Source organism: Phalaenopsis equestris, unplaced genomic scaffold (assembly GCF_001263595.1).
Source record: "Phalaenopsis equestris unplaced genomic scaffold, ASM126359v1 Scaffold000676, whole genome shotgun sequence".
NCBI lineage: Eukaryota > Viridiplantae > Streptophyta > Magnoliopsida > Asparagales > Orchidaceae > Phalaenopsis > Phalaenopsis equestris.
The window spans coordinates 87809-104460 of record NW_018165116.1 but is presented as its reverse complement, the minus strand read 5'-3'; the positions used below and the strand labels follow the sequence as shown (position 1 = coordinate 104460).

At 32.9% G+C, this 16652-nt stretch overlaps 1 protein-coding gene across 2 annotated transcripts in view; it reads left to right on the top strand.

Moving 5' to 3' along the window:
* The window catches only part of LOC110030226 (oligouridylate-binding protein 1-like), a 30377-nt gene that overhangs the window by 9131 nt on the left and 4594 nt on the right, over positions 1-16652 (top strand). For both annotated transcript variants that reach the window (XM_020732839.1, XM_020732838.1), the window contains exons 4-9: positions 3018-3094; positions 3177-3238; positions 3333-3420; positions 3598-3673; positions 3752-3782; positions 4017-4166. In XM_020732839.1, coding sequence (XP_020588498.1) covers positions 3018-3094; positions 3177-3238; positions 3333-3420; positions 3598-3673; positions 3752-3782; positions 4017-4166 — 484 coding nt within the window. The remainder of the gene's footprint in view (positions 1-3017; positions 3095-3176; positions 3239-3332; positions 3421-3597; positions 3674-3751; positions 3783-4016; positions 4167-16652) is intronic.

Sequence of the window (16652 nt, the reverse complement as noted above, 5' to 3'; positions counted from 1 at the left end):
CGTGTGAGTGAGCACTTCATAAAGTTAAATACGAATCGAGCACTTTGTAATATTTGTATTTATTGTGGTAAAGTGATAAATGAGGTTATATCTCGACTCGAGGAGCATTTGATTGGTCCTTCTAATACATCAAAAAGAGATAACATTGTTAAGTGTAAGAAAGTGCCTTCGGATGGAAGAGTGAGATGCTTGCTTATCAAGGAGTATCGAAATCCAAACATGATTTATATGAAAGATAATGAGAAAGTGGTTGATATAATTGAAGAAATAGATATTCAGTCGCACTGGTTGATATAATTGAAGAAATAGATATTCAGTCGCCCTTACACTGTGAAAAAAGGGCATTTGAATTAATTTTTGGATTATAGAGTAATAACATATCTAAAATGATAAGTTCAATGCATAATTTTTTTATATATGAAATCTGAAAGAGAGGTTGCTTAATGAAAAGATACAAATGAGAGGAATTAGAGAAGATGTGGATAAAAGTATCAAAGAAAGAACTATAAAATACTATTAGGTGCATTTATCACGCAAAATCCCTTTCAATACAGTGAAGTTGGAGAGTTTTGATCATATGGTTGAGACAATTGAAAATTATGGACCAGGTTTTCGACCACTATCTTATCATGAGTGAAGTATTTCTTTACTTGAAAGAGAATTACAGTAGCCTATGAATGATTTGGAAGATCATTAAAAAAATTAGGAATAAAAGGGACGCACTATCATGTTTGGTGGATGGATTGATCATAGAGAATGATCTATAATTAATTTTTTGGTTAATTAACTTTTAGGCTTTATTTTCTTAGAATCTATATATGCATTTGATTATTCAAATTTTACGGTGAGACTCTTTGAACTATTAGGGTCTGTTTGGGGGCACTTGCAACTTAATAATAAACTGTTGCGTAACAGCTGTCATAGGAAGATCCTGTAGATAAGCTGACTATTTGTTTATATTTTGTAGTTTGAAAACAGTTGTGCTGCAGTTATTTTTGGACAAATGACTTTTCTGTCATTGTGTAGTAATGTTGTTTGCAATAAAATTGTCATACAAATATATTTTATACTTCAGAAGCAAAAATCCAGTGCAGAATTTTACATAAAAAAAGAGATATACAAAGTTGAAAAAATAACAAAAAAAATTCTCAAATTCCCGAATTCACAAATTCAAAGATTCTCGTAGCCAAATTCTGAAATTCTCATAACAAACCACCAAACAAGCAACATTTATGTTGCTATTCACAGTTGACTGTGAAAGAAATTGGAGCTGCTTTGAGTAGGTTGATAATTTATAAATTTTAAACATTAAATGACTTACATGCTTTATGCATTAATTTTACTATTTTTTTTTTTACAGATTTATGCAAAAAAGAGAAATCTCCTAGATCAAAAGTGCTTAAATGATTTATCCTTCATCAAATATAATTAAGTTTTAAAGAGAATATTCAATTCAAGAGATATGATTGATTTGATTTGTTTGAATTCATTTGATGAAAGTTGTGAGTGGTTGATTGGAGAAGTGGAGGATGTTGGTGAGCAATAATTTGGTGATTAAGATCTTAATTAGAGACAAATTGAAGAGGCTTCAGGAGAAGTTGATCGAAGATGGTCTATAAGATTTAGTTGGACCAAAAAAAGGGATCATCTATAGTGATGATTAGTTCGCCTAAACATGTATCCGATTCTTCTTTGCTAGAAAGAGAAGTTGAAATTTATTCATAAGAAGAGGAAGATGATGAGGAAGAAGAAAAATTTGAAGTTGAAAAAATTCTATCTTGAGAAAAGAATTTTGTGAATGAAAGAGATGAAGACTAATGAATTATTTTAGTATATTTTATGATATATGACTTTATTAACTTATTTATGCTTTAAAATTTATACTTTGTTGAGTTATAAGATTTTTTTATAATGTTTTAGTTTTTTATTATTGCAATAAACTATTAAAAATAATTTTTAAATTTTAATTTGCAGGTTCACTTTTAATTTTTATCTTCAAGTTATGTATTGCATAACATTTTTTTTCATTTATATGAACTTTTTAAGTCATTTTATGTTTTATAATTGCTTATGAATGCATTTATACATTAATAGTATTATACAACCTATTAGTGCTTTGGTTATTAAAAACTCCGCTTCGCTCTATACTTTATGCTTTGAAGCAAAAATAAAGCCTTGCACATCGCAATGCGCTTTGTTCTTTGATACTACTGAGGATACCATTTTTACCATGCAATTTATGATTCCGACTTCTTTAACTATGATTTTGTACTCTTATTGTTAAATTATCCTCGATTACTTTTTGATGACTTTTTTATCTGGTGGTAGGACTATCATTGAATCTTCTAGCCTTTAAATTAAAATCTAAGTTTTTGTTCTTTGGTTTCTTAGTTCGTAGATTTTACTCGAGATTTGTTAACATCAAAACTTCCATTGATCATATTTGCATTCAGCTTTTACCCATTTGATATTTTCAAGTCTTTGTATGTTGATTATAGAATATAAGAACAACCTTTTAATTGACTATTCTTAAGTATTTCGAGATGTATTTACTTATTTTTAATAATCCTATGTGGGATTAAACTCCATAATCTCATGCGCTTTAACTTTTGTGTTGCTTGTTTGTCTAAAATATTTATACACACGGACAATGGTTGCATCTATGCTGACCATTTCTGGTTTGCATAGTTTTGAAGAACTAAGAAGATATTATAACCACAGAATCGAACATTCTTTCAATACTTTGTTGAGTATGTTTTTCTTAATTTTTGGCGCTAGTAGGTTATTTGTATGCTGTCATTGCTTGATATTATGATTGATTTTTTTTATCAGGATGTAAAGCTATGGAAGTTTGTATTTAGGGTGAAATATGAAATAGGCTATCTCATTCATTTTCACTAAACAAAATTCTTCCTAGTTTAGTGGATCAAAGCTGCAGAACTATTCTATCTCCACAAATCAAACTATTCATTTTGTTGTTATATGTGACATCCTTATGGTTTTTTTTCTCTTGGCAGTCATCTTATGGTTTTGTTGATTACTTTGATCGGCGATCAGCTGCACTTGCCATAGTTACACTTAATGGAAGGCATCTGTAAGTAAAAAATTGCATTTTATTTTATTTTTTTCATTGTTTGTATTCCAATTGCTTTTGTCTTTCTAAATTTAAATTGCAGATTTGGCCAACCTATAAAAGTTAATTGGGCATATGCCAATACACAGAGAGAAGACACTTCAGGTTAGATATTTATATCTTAATTTTTGATTTTTAGCGAACATTGTCTGATTACACTTGTTAGTGACATGTCCATAAATTTTTTGTCCATCAAAAGGTCATTATAACATCTTTGTTGGTGATCTTAGTTCCGAGGTTACAGACGCTGCTTTGTCTGCCTGCTTCTCTGTGTATCACAGCATCTCGTAAGTTTTGCAGAGCCTTTCTATTAGTTCTGGAATTTTTCTTTTGTGCAGACTGTTTGTATCTTTAGTTGCACCAGTGATCTAAAGCCGGCTGATATTGTTTATGTTTTTCATCCTTTTTGTCTGTATTTTGCATTCCATTGAATGGTACGGTATTGGCATGTGATTTTATTGCAGAGATGCAAAGGTTATGTGGGATCAAAAAACTGGGCGCTCAAGGGGTTTTGGATTTGTGTCTTTTAGGAATCAACAGGTGCAATGATTATTGATCTGAATTTGTGATGTTCAGTATTTGGGCTTGTAGTTGATAAGTCTTGTTGTTTCTTTGCAGGATGCACAAAGTGCCATTAATGATTTGAGCGGTGAGTTTCACATGAAAGATAACTTGTTACATCCCTTTCTGTGTATAAAATCAGTATCGATATGGTTGGTTTTTATTTTTTGATTTTCTTGATTTCTGCCATTGTATCACTTCAAATGGAGGTGCACGTAGATTCTTTATGCTCTGTATATGCGAAGAACTGGCATCCATTACATGATTTGTATATGGCTTAATATGGTGTTTCCTCATGCCTGTGTTATCACTCATTGGGCAGGTAAATGGTTAGGTAACAGACAGATTCGCTGTAACTGGGCTAGCAAGGGTGCGGGTGCTGGTGCTGGTGCTGTTGCTGGTGCTGGTACTAGTGAGGATAAACAATTCTCAGATTCCAAGAGTGTTGCTGAGTTAAATAATGCTTCAACAGGTTGGTTCTTTGAAGTGTAGCACTTGACACTTAATAATGAAGCATTACCATAGCTAATATATAGTTATAGCTGACAATTTACTTAATTAACCGATTAATACATACTTAGGTATGTCTTTTTTATAATATGGTGTGGTAACTACCACTTTCCTTCCAGCACTTAATATGAATCAATGCAAATGCTTCCGACATGTTTTCACTAGAAAATTATTAAAATGTCATTTGTGTGAATTTCTTCATATTCATCCACAAGGTTTTAGACTGCACAATTGAGTTTTGATGTTTTTTGTCTGTGAGACGAGGTCGAGGCATTTTGAAATGTCTGTCTCAAAATAAAAAAATTCTGCGAAGTATTGTATTAACTAAAAAGTATGAAAGAATAAAAATATATTAACATTTTAACATATTAATATTTAAAAAGTTAAATATGAACATCTTAAAATAGTAAGAAGAAATAAATTGCGCAAAATAAGGAGTAACATGTTAACATGTTAACATCAAATTATGAAGTAATAAAGGCTATTTAAATATAAAAAATTAGATAAGATATTGAAGTAAAACATAATGATATCGGTGTTAACCTAAACCACAATAGGGAAAATAACTATTATTACTCAAAAGTAAATGAACGATTACAACTCACATACTAAAAGGGGAATTATAAAAAATATGGCAAAAACTCACACTAGTGCGGATCTAAGCTTGTGGTAGTGGCTGTTAGGGGTTTGGACGTGTTGGTAGATGATTAGGATTGTTGGGTGGTGGTTGGAAGATAACGGTTGTAACAGGGAAGGAATTTTGGTTTCCTGTTTTGTGGGCAGCAACAAGCGTGGGATGACTGGACAACGATATGAATAGTGGGAGGGCTTGTGGGGCTGCAACTGTGATGCCGGATGGGGATGGGGATGGGGATGGGGATGGGGATGGGGCAGGGGTAGAACAACAATAGGGGAAGGATTGGCGGGTTGCAACAATGAAGGTGGGGGTCTGAGACCGTGAAAACAGTGAAGCAGGTGGTTGGGGCAACGAGGGGCCTCAAAGGGGAAGGGCAGTGGGCTGCGGGACAACAGAGGGGAGGGTTTTTTGGGGACTACGTGTAGTGTCCCGTTTCTGTAACCTGGGGAGAGAGAACGAGAGAACTGAAGAAGTGGAAGCTAGGAGTCAAGCAAATGGGATACGAATCAAGAGGGTCGGATAGCCGAAGAAATTGGAGATGAATCAAATAGTCGGGAAGAGGAAACAATGGAACCGAAAGTCAATAAATGAGTTCTCCCTATAAATTAACGCCAGAGGTGGGAGGTGGGAGCTCTTGTGCATGCGATCAAAGCTCAGGGGAAGGAAGAAGGAGAAGATTGAGTGTCTTCTTACTCGAAGCAGCGGGCAATGACCTCATGCGCCGTGCCTGAGGAAAGATCACAAAATTGCTGCGTCGAGCCTCAATGTCGACTAGGAGGGAGCTGGAGCTAGAGTTCTCGTGTCGTGTGAAGACAGAGAGGACATCAAACGACTTGTACGAAGAAGACCGAGCTGGCTTCAGAACGAAGGATGGCGTTCACTGCTCTGTTAAGGAAGACACCGAGAAGGGAAGCTTCATGCGGAGATAAGAAGAGGAGCATCATGCAATATTTTCTGTCGTGTTCGACCGTGCCCTAGCATGTAATCGAGGAAGCCTCTTGCGACGAAAGGAGGTAAGGGTGGGTTTTTATTAAGTGATAATAATAATAATAATAATAATAATAATAATAATAATAATAATAATAATAATAATAATAAATTTATTGAATAGAAAAATAAGCAGAATTACACAGTAAAATAATGAAAATTTTATACTTAAATAACGTAAAGTTAATAACTAATATAAATTATTATTATTATTTTATATATATATATATATATAATAAATTAAAGTTTGAAAATATAAATATCATGTGCTAGGTTTTCAATTTAGCAGAATCGACGTCAAGACAAACCAAATAACAAATTAATCAACATCGAGTAGGGTACTTATATTCTTCTATTATAGTAATGTTTTGTTTCTCGATCTAATGCATTTATTGTTATTGTTATAATAACAGATACACATGATTTATGATTCTATTGAATTTTGTTCATATTGTAAGAATGAACTGTGTGCTCAACTATTTAAACTATCATTGTATCTTGTACAATATATTAATTGCTATGCAAATGAGAATGAAATATTAATTATTAAGAAGTAATATTTTTATAGTATTTTCGTATGCTCATTTTTGGCTATTATAATTCACCTCTTGATGGTATTATTAGGGAACATTAATGTACCTGTGCACGTATATGAAACAGATATTGATATTGAAGTACCTTAATTTATACAAACTTTTAGACGGTACTCCTGTGGCGGTTGTATAGATATGAAGTGATATTGATATAGTATTGATATAGTAAGAATTTTTGAATAACATTAAATATTTATATTATTTTATTTAAAAATTTAACTGACATGTATATTATTTTTTTTTCATTTGTTAGAATAGAACCATAATAATTTTTTTGATGCAAAAAAGGGTATAAATACCCACTACAGGATCAACTAGTAAGGAAATAAATAAAAACAAAATAAAGGAAAAAAGGACAATAAATAAAGGCAAATCAAAATAGTTAATATAAAATTTTCCATATTAATATTCTAATATTGTAATACTGTCCCTCAAATTGAAATATGTATCAATCATATTCAATCTGAATTTAAAATCATCAAATAGTGGTCAAGAAAGGTTGTTTATGAGAATATCTGCCAGTTGGTCATTAAATGACACAAACGGAACACAAATTTTCTCGAAGTTGAGCTTTTCCTTAATGAAGTGAAGGTCAATCTCAACATGCTTGGTGCAATCATGCTGGACTAGGTTGTGAGCAATGCTAATGACAGCCTTGTTATAACAGAACAAATGTAGGGGAACGAGGACTGTCATATGTAGTTCATGGAGTATGATACCTAACCAGAGAGCTTCACAAATTACTAGGGACATGGACTAGGATTTGGCTTTAGCACTTCTTTGAGCAAGGACATATTGCTTCTTTCTTTTCCACGTGAAAGTTTTCTTACACAAATGAATAGTACCCAGAGGTAGATCGTTGATCTAGGACAAACCCGGCGAAATCCGCGTCTATGTAAACTGCAATAGAATGAGAGTTGTGTCAGGAAAAAAATAAACCTTAGTTGGGTGTGCTTAGATAATGGAGAATTTGGTAGACAGTTGGAGGTGATGCTTATGGGTATCATGCATGGATTGATTGACTATCCCAACTACATAGCATATGTTGGGGCATGTATGGCTAAAGTAGATGAGTTTTCCCACAAGACGCTTGTAGTGAGTCTTGATTGCAGGAACTGCATTGAGAGCATGAAAAAGTTTTTCATTGGGATCCATCGAGACAACCACTAGTTTGCACATGATAAGATTGTTTTCTGTCAAAAGGTCAATCACATACTTCCGCTAAAATAGACAAATATCCTGAGATGACCGAATAACTTTCATGCCTAAGAAGTACCGAAGAAATTCCAAGTCCATTTCAAAAAAAAAAAAACAGCAAAAATGCATTTAGAGACTCTAATATTGATAGATCATTACCTGTGAGAACAATATCATTAACATAGACAATAATGATAGCTACTTGGGCGTTGGAGGAATGTTGGAAAGAGAGAGTGTGGTCCGATTGAGCCTGAATGAATCCATGACCTACCAACATCTTTGTGAATTTCTCGAACGTTGCCCGTGGTGATTTCTTCAATCCATAGAGGGATTTTTTTAGTCTACATACTTGCTTTTGGGAGGCTGTGTAGTTAAAGCTTGGAGGAAGTCATATATACTTTGTAAGATTGCCATTCTTGAACACATTTTTGACATCAAGTTGGAATAAATGCCAATCCAGATTCACTACAAAAAGATGTGAGGACCCGAATGATGTTTAATTTAGCAATTGGAAGAAATGTCTCCTCATAGTTAACTATAGAGTTATGTGAATACCCCTTATGAGTGGCAGAGTATATGAGGAAAACACATTTTATGGAACTTGGATCAAGTTTACTCCAAATTGAGGTTGTGTTCTAAATAAAGGATGTGCACCAAAAAATTTTAAGTTCTAAAGTGGAAAAGATCCAATTGTTAGGAAAACACGATCTCAAAGGCTAAAGAGTTATGGTAGGTTTGAATTTTTGAGGGAACACTATTGATGAGATAAGTTGCGATAAGAATGACATCATTCCAGAAATGTTTTAGAATGTTATAGTGAAACATAATGGAGCAAGTAATGTCTAGGATATGTTTTTTTCTCTGCTACCCCATTTTGTTGAGGAGTGTCGGTACATGAGCTATGATGGAGGAAGTCCTTATCAAACATTCTCCTAATATAGTTAAAAAATTCACTGCCATTGTCAGCTTGAAGGATTTGAATAGGTTTTTTGAATTGGGTCAAAATGAATGTGTGAAAGTTTTTGAAAGTTGTAGAAGCTTCTGATTTAACTTTTAAAATTAAACCTTTGGGTGTTGTTATGTAGCAGCTTCTGATTTAACTTTTAAAATTAAACCTTTGGGTGTTGTTATCAATCAAAGTAAGGAGCCAACGTTTATTGTTGTTGCTAGGAGTGCGAGAGAATGCTCATTAGTCACTGTGAACAAGAGGGAAATGAGCATGAGGTGTGTAATTGTGGGGTGGATGAGGAACACGTTGATGTTTAGTTAACTGTCAAGTTTCACATTTGAAATTGAAAGAATTTTTATTAGTAAACATCAACAGATACTATTGTTTTAGATACTGGAAATTAGGATGACCCAAACAACAATGTAATAAAATAATAGAACATTCAGTGGATTGAGATAAATTGCAATTAGTGGTTAGAGTGTATATTCTTTGTGTTTTTTTCTTGGAATAAGTAGAGCCCACCAACCCGCTTCGCAGTTCCAATCATCCTCCTTAAACGACGATCCTGAAAGAAAGACATTGGAGAAAAATTAACAACGCAATTAATGAAATATGTCAATTTACTGACATATAAATTGTTGCATTTCAACAGAGATACATATAACACAAATTCCAGAGTTAGACTTGCTGTTAAAAGAATGAACCCTTTACCAGTAATGAAACTTTGAGATTCGTCAACAATTTAACAATATCTTTTTCTGATAGTATGTTGAGAAGACTTGAGTGCTTCCAGTTGTGTGGTTCGTGACATCTGAATCTATGATTCATAGACTATAAGGGGCAAAAGAAGTGAGTGTCATAAGATTAGTTCCTCGCCGAACGTGGGAGGTCGACGGGCCGAAAGAAAGCAGACTGGATCCAAGCAGCTTGATTAAGTGTTTCTTTGACTTTTAAGAAAATTGGAGCATTCCAGATTGTTCTGGATAGAGGTTGGCTGTACTGTGTTTGATTCAGAAGATGTAGCGAGACTCTTGGCGGTGGAAGATTTGGCCGAAGATTTGGATGCAGGTTTCTCGTGGAGCTTTCGACTTGTATCACGAGTGTGGTTGAGTTTGAGATAGTAATAGCTAGTGGGGTGATTAGCCCGAGGTTGGATACTATTAGAGACCAAGGCGGATACTTCGACAGATAGAGTTGACGCACAAAGCATGAGAAGTCTCCGATTCTCTTCGTGACAAATCTTCAGTGAAAGCAGTGCGAGTAGAAGGAAGAGGATCTCGACCAAGGATCCGACCCCAGACTTCATCAAGTTCTTTGTTGAGGCTTGTCAAAAATTGGAGCATCTAGTCCTTTCTATAATTTTTTGGAAGATAGATAGGTCAGTCAAAGATTGATAAGTGTAGTCATATCACTAGTCGCATTTCATCCATAATGCAACTAGATTATTGTATTACTTGGTCACATTCCTCGATCCATGTTTTGTCTCACAGATTTTCTGGGATACCTCATAAAGTTGGCTGGAATTCTCTACATCTGAGTAGATATCACGGAGTGCCATCCAATGGGCACTAACAAAGGGAATCAATATATATGATCGGCTAATAAAAGTCTCCATAGAGTTAATCAGCCACGATATGCTCATGAAATTCTCCACTTCTCAAGCTTCATATGCTGGTTAGCCTTTGGAGGTTTATGAATCACACTAGTGAGATGATCAAATTTCTTACGCCTTTTAATGAACAAGGACATAGATTGGGACAATTGGAAAAAGTTTTTGCCGCTCAATTTATGGGTTATAATCAAGAAGTTCATGTTGCTTCCTGTCCTCCAGTTTGCTGAGAAACGGAGGTTGGCATTGATCCTTTTATGGAGTCAATTAGATCTTCTGATGATGGCTTGGTGCTAGAGGAGTCTGTTGTGACTTTGATTGATCTAAATGAGATGTTAGGTTGTTGAGACATTGTAAGGTTCTGGTTGCTGAAGGGAAAATATATGTCCTCGGGCAGGGGTTACGACTGGAAGATCTTCTGGCCGGCTGGAAGAAAGTTCAAGCTGTTAGATCACCTGTCCTGGGGAGGCAGAAGGGTCCAACGACTGATTGGATGATACAAGATGTTCTGGCGACTCGATTGACTTGCGACTCTATTAATAGGCTCCAACAGAAGTTGTTCTGGATGGGAGACGGGGACTTGTTCTGGGAGATGAGAAGATGTTCTCGATTAATAGGTTCCAATGGCTGATTGACTTGGAGATGAGAACCTGTTCTGGACGATAATCTAGACGGGAGACATGTTCTAGCGGCTAGAAGTAGACCTAGCCGACGAGAGCTAGGCAACGACTAAGTTAAGGCCATGGCTCTGATACCATGTTAGAATGGAACCAAGATAATTTTACTTATGCAAAGAGAGGTATAAATACATATTACCGGATCAATTAGTAAGCAAATAAATAAAAACAGAATAAGTGGAAACAAGGAAGTAAATAAATGCAAATCAAAAGCAATTAATGCAGAATTATGCATATTAATATTTTAATATTCTAATACCATTGTATTAATGTAGTTGATAATATGAGTATTCACTGACTTGTTTGACTTACTATTATTTTTAAACTAATTTTTTAGTTTAATTTTATTGATTAAAAGATTAACGATAGAAGAGAAACATTTATAGAAAACACTGACAATGAGTGGTGAGATAAACTTCAATAAACTGCTTTAATTTAATTTGATTATTTTCTTTTTCATTTGTTAAATTGTAGATGAATGTAGAAGATTTAATTCACTGTTTGATCGCCTGTTGCCTTCTTGGCTAATTCCAAATCCCGGGCCGGGTTATGACACTACGATATTGAGAGGGATGGTTGTAAATGTTGCGGAGTTGGGTAAGAATATCCTTGCGGGATCGAAATATAATTGGTGCATTACTTGATCCTTTGGATATGGTCAACACCTCAGGCGAGTTACAACCCGAACACATTCTCGTCCTCTGATACAAGCCTAGAAAGTGTGCCCCGACACCCGACGACTACCTTGGCAACAAATCTAAAATCTGGAAGATAAAAAATTGAACCCTATGATTGCTAACAACATATTTATAATAAGTATTAGTAGTTAGAATAGGAAGGAAATACACTTAAGAATAGAGTAGAAAAAGGCAAGGGATCAAATATAAAAAAGGGGCCATGGTACTATAACAACTATAACACCGCGACCCAAGCTCTTGCGTTACATAATAACATAATTTTTCAAAATAAGTATAACAAAATTATTTCCTCTTCGACTGCTAGTTTCCTCTAGCACCAAAAGAATATAACAAACCATCAATTTTAGAATTTTTAAATTAAAAAATTTCTCACTTCATCACTAAGAGCTTTATGGTATTGGCTTTGACAACTTTAGTAAATCTTATAAATCCGGCTTTACTAAATTATTGCCAAAAACAATATTTTGTAAATCTGTTAGGGCAAAATTATGAAGAAATCGAGAAAGAGCTGAATTACTAAATCATAGATTTAAAATTACCATTTTTTCTGTCGAGTAAGATTTAGGGTCCGTTTGGGGCAGCTTGTGCATTTTAGGATAAACTGCTTATCTTGAAACGTGGTCCGCGGGGGTTGATCTGCGGCTTGCTTTTAGTGTAAAAATCCAGCCGCAGTTTCGGATAAGCTGGGGAAACGCGCGAACCAAACGGTACGACCCACAATTATAAGCTGCCCTAAACGGACTCTTAAGCTAAATCTATTTTAAATTCATTGCCGTATAGCCTCTTAATGAGTTTTCATTAGAATTATTGACATGTTGAATTATTTTGTCTTTTTCTTATCGTCAATTTTGGCCATGTTTTATCTTCATCAATCATTTCTCTTCCTCAATGAATAATAATTAATGATAATATTAATTAAAAATGATTGAACTACTACGATCAATTTTCTTACAAAACTTAGTTGACATTTATCATAAGGATCTAATTTCTTATGAGTTTAATAGATCATTAATAGCATAAAAACGGATATTCCTTGCTCTTTATCAGACAAACATATCATGATAGTTTTTGTTTCGTCAAGCCCTTGTTTGATATCTGGTCCGCTCCCTACTGCTTCAGCCGCTCCATGTGATACTTGGCTGTAAAGTAATGATTATCCATTACAATTTTAATTACATAATATTTATGGATATATTTTATATTTATTTCTTGTTAGATTGTGTTAGACCAATTTGTCTTGCTTTTATTTTCATTAAAGAAATCAATATTTCGATATTGAAATATTGTTGTGAATTGGATGGTGCTGCTCCATTATCATTTTTCATAAATCATCTCATCCGATTGCACATCATTACAAACCAAGGGAACTTTGTCATTCTTTAAAGAATTTTTCTTCATATTTCTATTATTTTGTCTCTTGTATATGGTATAACCCATGGAGTTCATTCTTAAGACACCCAATCAATTTCACATTTTCATCAATCATTTCTTTTCCTTAGTTGACATTTATAAAAAGGATCTAATTTTTTATGAGTTCAATAGATCATTAATAGTATAAAGACTGATATTCCTTGCTCTTTATCAGAAAAACATATCATTATAGTTTTTGTTTCGTCAAGCCCTTGTTTGATCTCTGGTCCGCTCCCTATTGTCCAACCGCTCCATGTCATACTTTGATGTAAAATAATGATTATCCATTACAATTTTAATTACATAATATTTATGGATATATTTTATGTTTATTTCTTGTTAGATTGTGTTATACCTATTCGTCTTGCTTTTATTTTCATTAAAGAAATCAATATTGAAATCTTGTTGTGAATTGGATTGTGCTCCTCCATTATCAATTTTCATAAATCATTATCATCCGATTGCACATCATTACGAACCAAGGGAACTTTGTCATTCTTTAAAGTATTTTTCTTCGTATTTCTATCATTTTGTCTCTTGTATATGGTATAACCCATGGAGTTCATTCTTAAGATACCTGATCAATTTCACATTTTTGTACAAACTGAATTATATGTACTCTAATTTCACCCATATTAGAAAATGAACATATAAATCCCAATACTTTAATTGCAAGTCCTATAAGTTTGCAGTGGTATCATCAAATTGAAGTCATCATTCAACTAAATTTGAAAAGAAAAAAGAAAAAGAAAAAAAAAACTAAATCTGAAAGAAATTCAATCAAAATTGTGAGAATTCTTCCTAATTTCAAGTAATAAATGTTAAAAGTTATTTTAAGGACCTTTTGTAGCTATATTTTTGGCTTGTTGTAGTTCAAATTTTTGTTTAAAATTACACAATAAAAGGACCGTTTCTGTTTTGTTTAACAAAAAATCACAATGAGGCTTACACCTCATTGCCCGAGGCTGAGGCTCGTCTCAAGACACGTCTTGTCTTAAAAAATGCCTCGAAATTTGGAGGCTAATCGTAACTTTTTTAAACAAAGCTAAAAATAATATCAATATTCTTCATCTATGGACATTCACACCTCACACACTACATAACAAGAAATAAAAGAAATATATATCCACAAAAATTTATGTTTCTGAGATTCAAATTATCAACATAATTATTTTAATTAATATTTTTATTGATGATTAATCATGAAAAATAGAAAATAATTGGATTTATAGATATTAAGAATTGAGAGAATATAGATACGACTAATTATAATGCACAAAATAAATAGTTTATTACGTCATGATTTTAATGAAAACTAATTGGGAGATGAGAGCACTAAGGACTTTAAAATTAAAAATTCAAATGTTAATGACTTATTATATTCTTGTTTAAGTGGAAGGCACTATGAGAAAGGGGGAAAGATTAATGATGAACTTATTTTGATTATTATATTATGATGTTTTAGTATTTTAATTTAATATGTTAGTTTACTTTGTTAGTTCAATGTTGGTATAACCCATTTTATTTCGTATTGGATGTTAGGATATTAATGTGTTACTTCTAATTTTATGCAAATTAATTACTTTTTACTTAGAACGTTGTTATATTATTTTTTAACTCATTAATAAATTAGAATATTTATAGTTATTTCTTAATTCACACTTTATGGTTAATATAATATTTATTTATTTACGTATTTTTTTAGATTTGGGGCTTATGCCTAGTTTTACGAATGAAAAACACCTCAATACCCAATTGTATAATTGTAAACATCGGTTCAAATAGTCCTTTCTTATTTGAGAATGGTACAAGTTGAATGCCATCTTTTGTCTTCTCAGTTGAGTCAATTATCAACCTATCCTTGTAATGATATAAACTAATTTGATTTCAGGATTAGTTGACTTGTTCTCAAAATATTGAAATTATGGATTAAGATATTACCCCGTGGCATGCAAATAATGTTGAAGTTCAAACTTTCACTTATCCTCAATTACTTCTAACCGGACTCAACTTATCTTTAGTCTAAATCTATCGGTTTATTAGACTCGTCCATTATTTTGTAAATGAAACCCATAGTTGGCTTTCTCTTAGTCATGCCCATTGCATTGTAATTGTAAATGAAGCCCATAACTGGCACTTTCTCTGAATCTGACATTCTTAAAAGTTGAATAAAGGCTTTGTTGTTATTCTTGTATGGTTAACATTTAACCAAAACCTTTTTATGTAAGATAATATTTCTAACTTATTTTTCTGTAGATTTCCTTGCATAAATAAAATCAAGCCATTGTGGGAAATTGAATATACTTTTTAATGGTTGGCTTGCTTTGTAGGGTCAAGTACGCCATGGCTAGGGGTGTAAACAAACCGAACACGAACGAACAAAGCTTGTGTTCGTGTTCGCTTCGTTTAAAATTTAGTTTGTTTGAAATAAGCTCGTGTTCGTTTCTTAACGAATGAGTCGAACACGAACCGAACACGAGCTGTTCGTGAACGACGAGCCAATTTGACATCCCTAATATTAATATATAAAAATAATATTATATATTAATTATATAACTTATATTATATAAATATTCAATATCTATATTAGTATATTACTACTATAGTATATTAATATATTATTATTATTATTTTATTATATATTATAATTCATAAAATTTAATGTTTTAAAATATAATAAATTTTTTATATATAATTATTTTATATTATTTTATATTTCAAACAATAACGATTCGAACACGAACGAACGCATCACTGTTCGTGTTTGGTTCGTTTAACTAACCGAACGAAAAAAATTTATTCGCGTTTGTCTCGTTTACTTATCGAACGAATCGAACACGAACTCATTGACGAACCGAACACGAACTGTTCGCGAACAACGAGCTTTTTTGACGGCCCTAGCCATGGCTGATCTAATTCTAATAGACTGAATTTTTTAAAAGAGTTTCTCATCAAAGCTAGAGCCCACAAATGATTGGAGATGAACTTTATTATCTTCTTTGTTTGAAGCATTCTTGTACTGAGACAAGTCATTATTTTCTTTTTAAATCAAATTTATGTAATTTGGTGCATTTGGTGTTTATTAGATATGTTTTCTCTTTTACATAAACCTGTCATCATTTTCTTATATCCTATCTTTGTAGTATGTTGCACTTGGTGTTTAATATGTATTTTTTCTCTTTTCCTAAAACCTTTTCCATTCCTGTCATTTTATAAGAAGTAGCATTTTTTAACTATAGATAGATAGATAGATAGATAGATAGATATTGATATACTCAATCCAATGTAACCAAAATTGTTAAAAAATGCTACTTCTTATAAAATGACAGGAATGGAAAAGGTTTTAGGAAAAGAGAAAAAATACATATTAAACACCAAGTGCAACATACTACAAAGATAGGATATAAGAAAATGATGACAGGTTTATGTAAAAGAGAAAACATATCTAATAAACACCAAATGCACCAAATTACATAGATTTGATTTAAAAAGAAAATAATGACTTGTCTCAGTACAAGAATGCTTCAAACAAAGAAGATAATAAAGTTCATCTCCAATCATTTGTGGGCTCTAGCTTTGATGAGAAACTCTTTTAAAAAATTCAGTCTATTAGAATTAGATCAGCCATGGCTAGGGCCGTCAAAAAAGCTCGTTGTTCGCGAACAGTTCGTGTTCGGTTCGTCAATGAGTT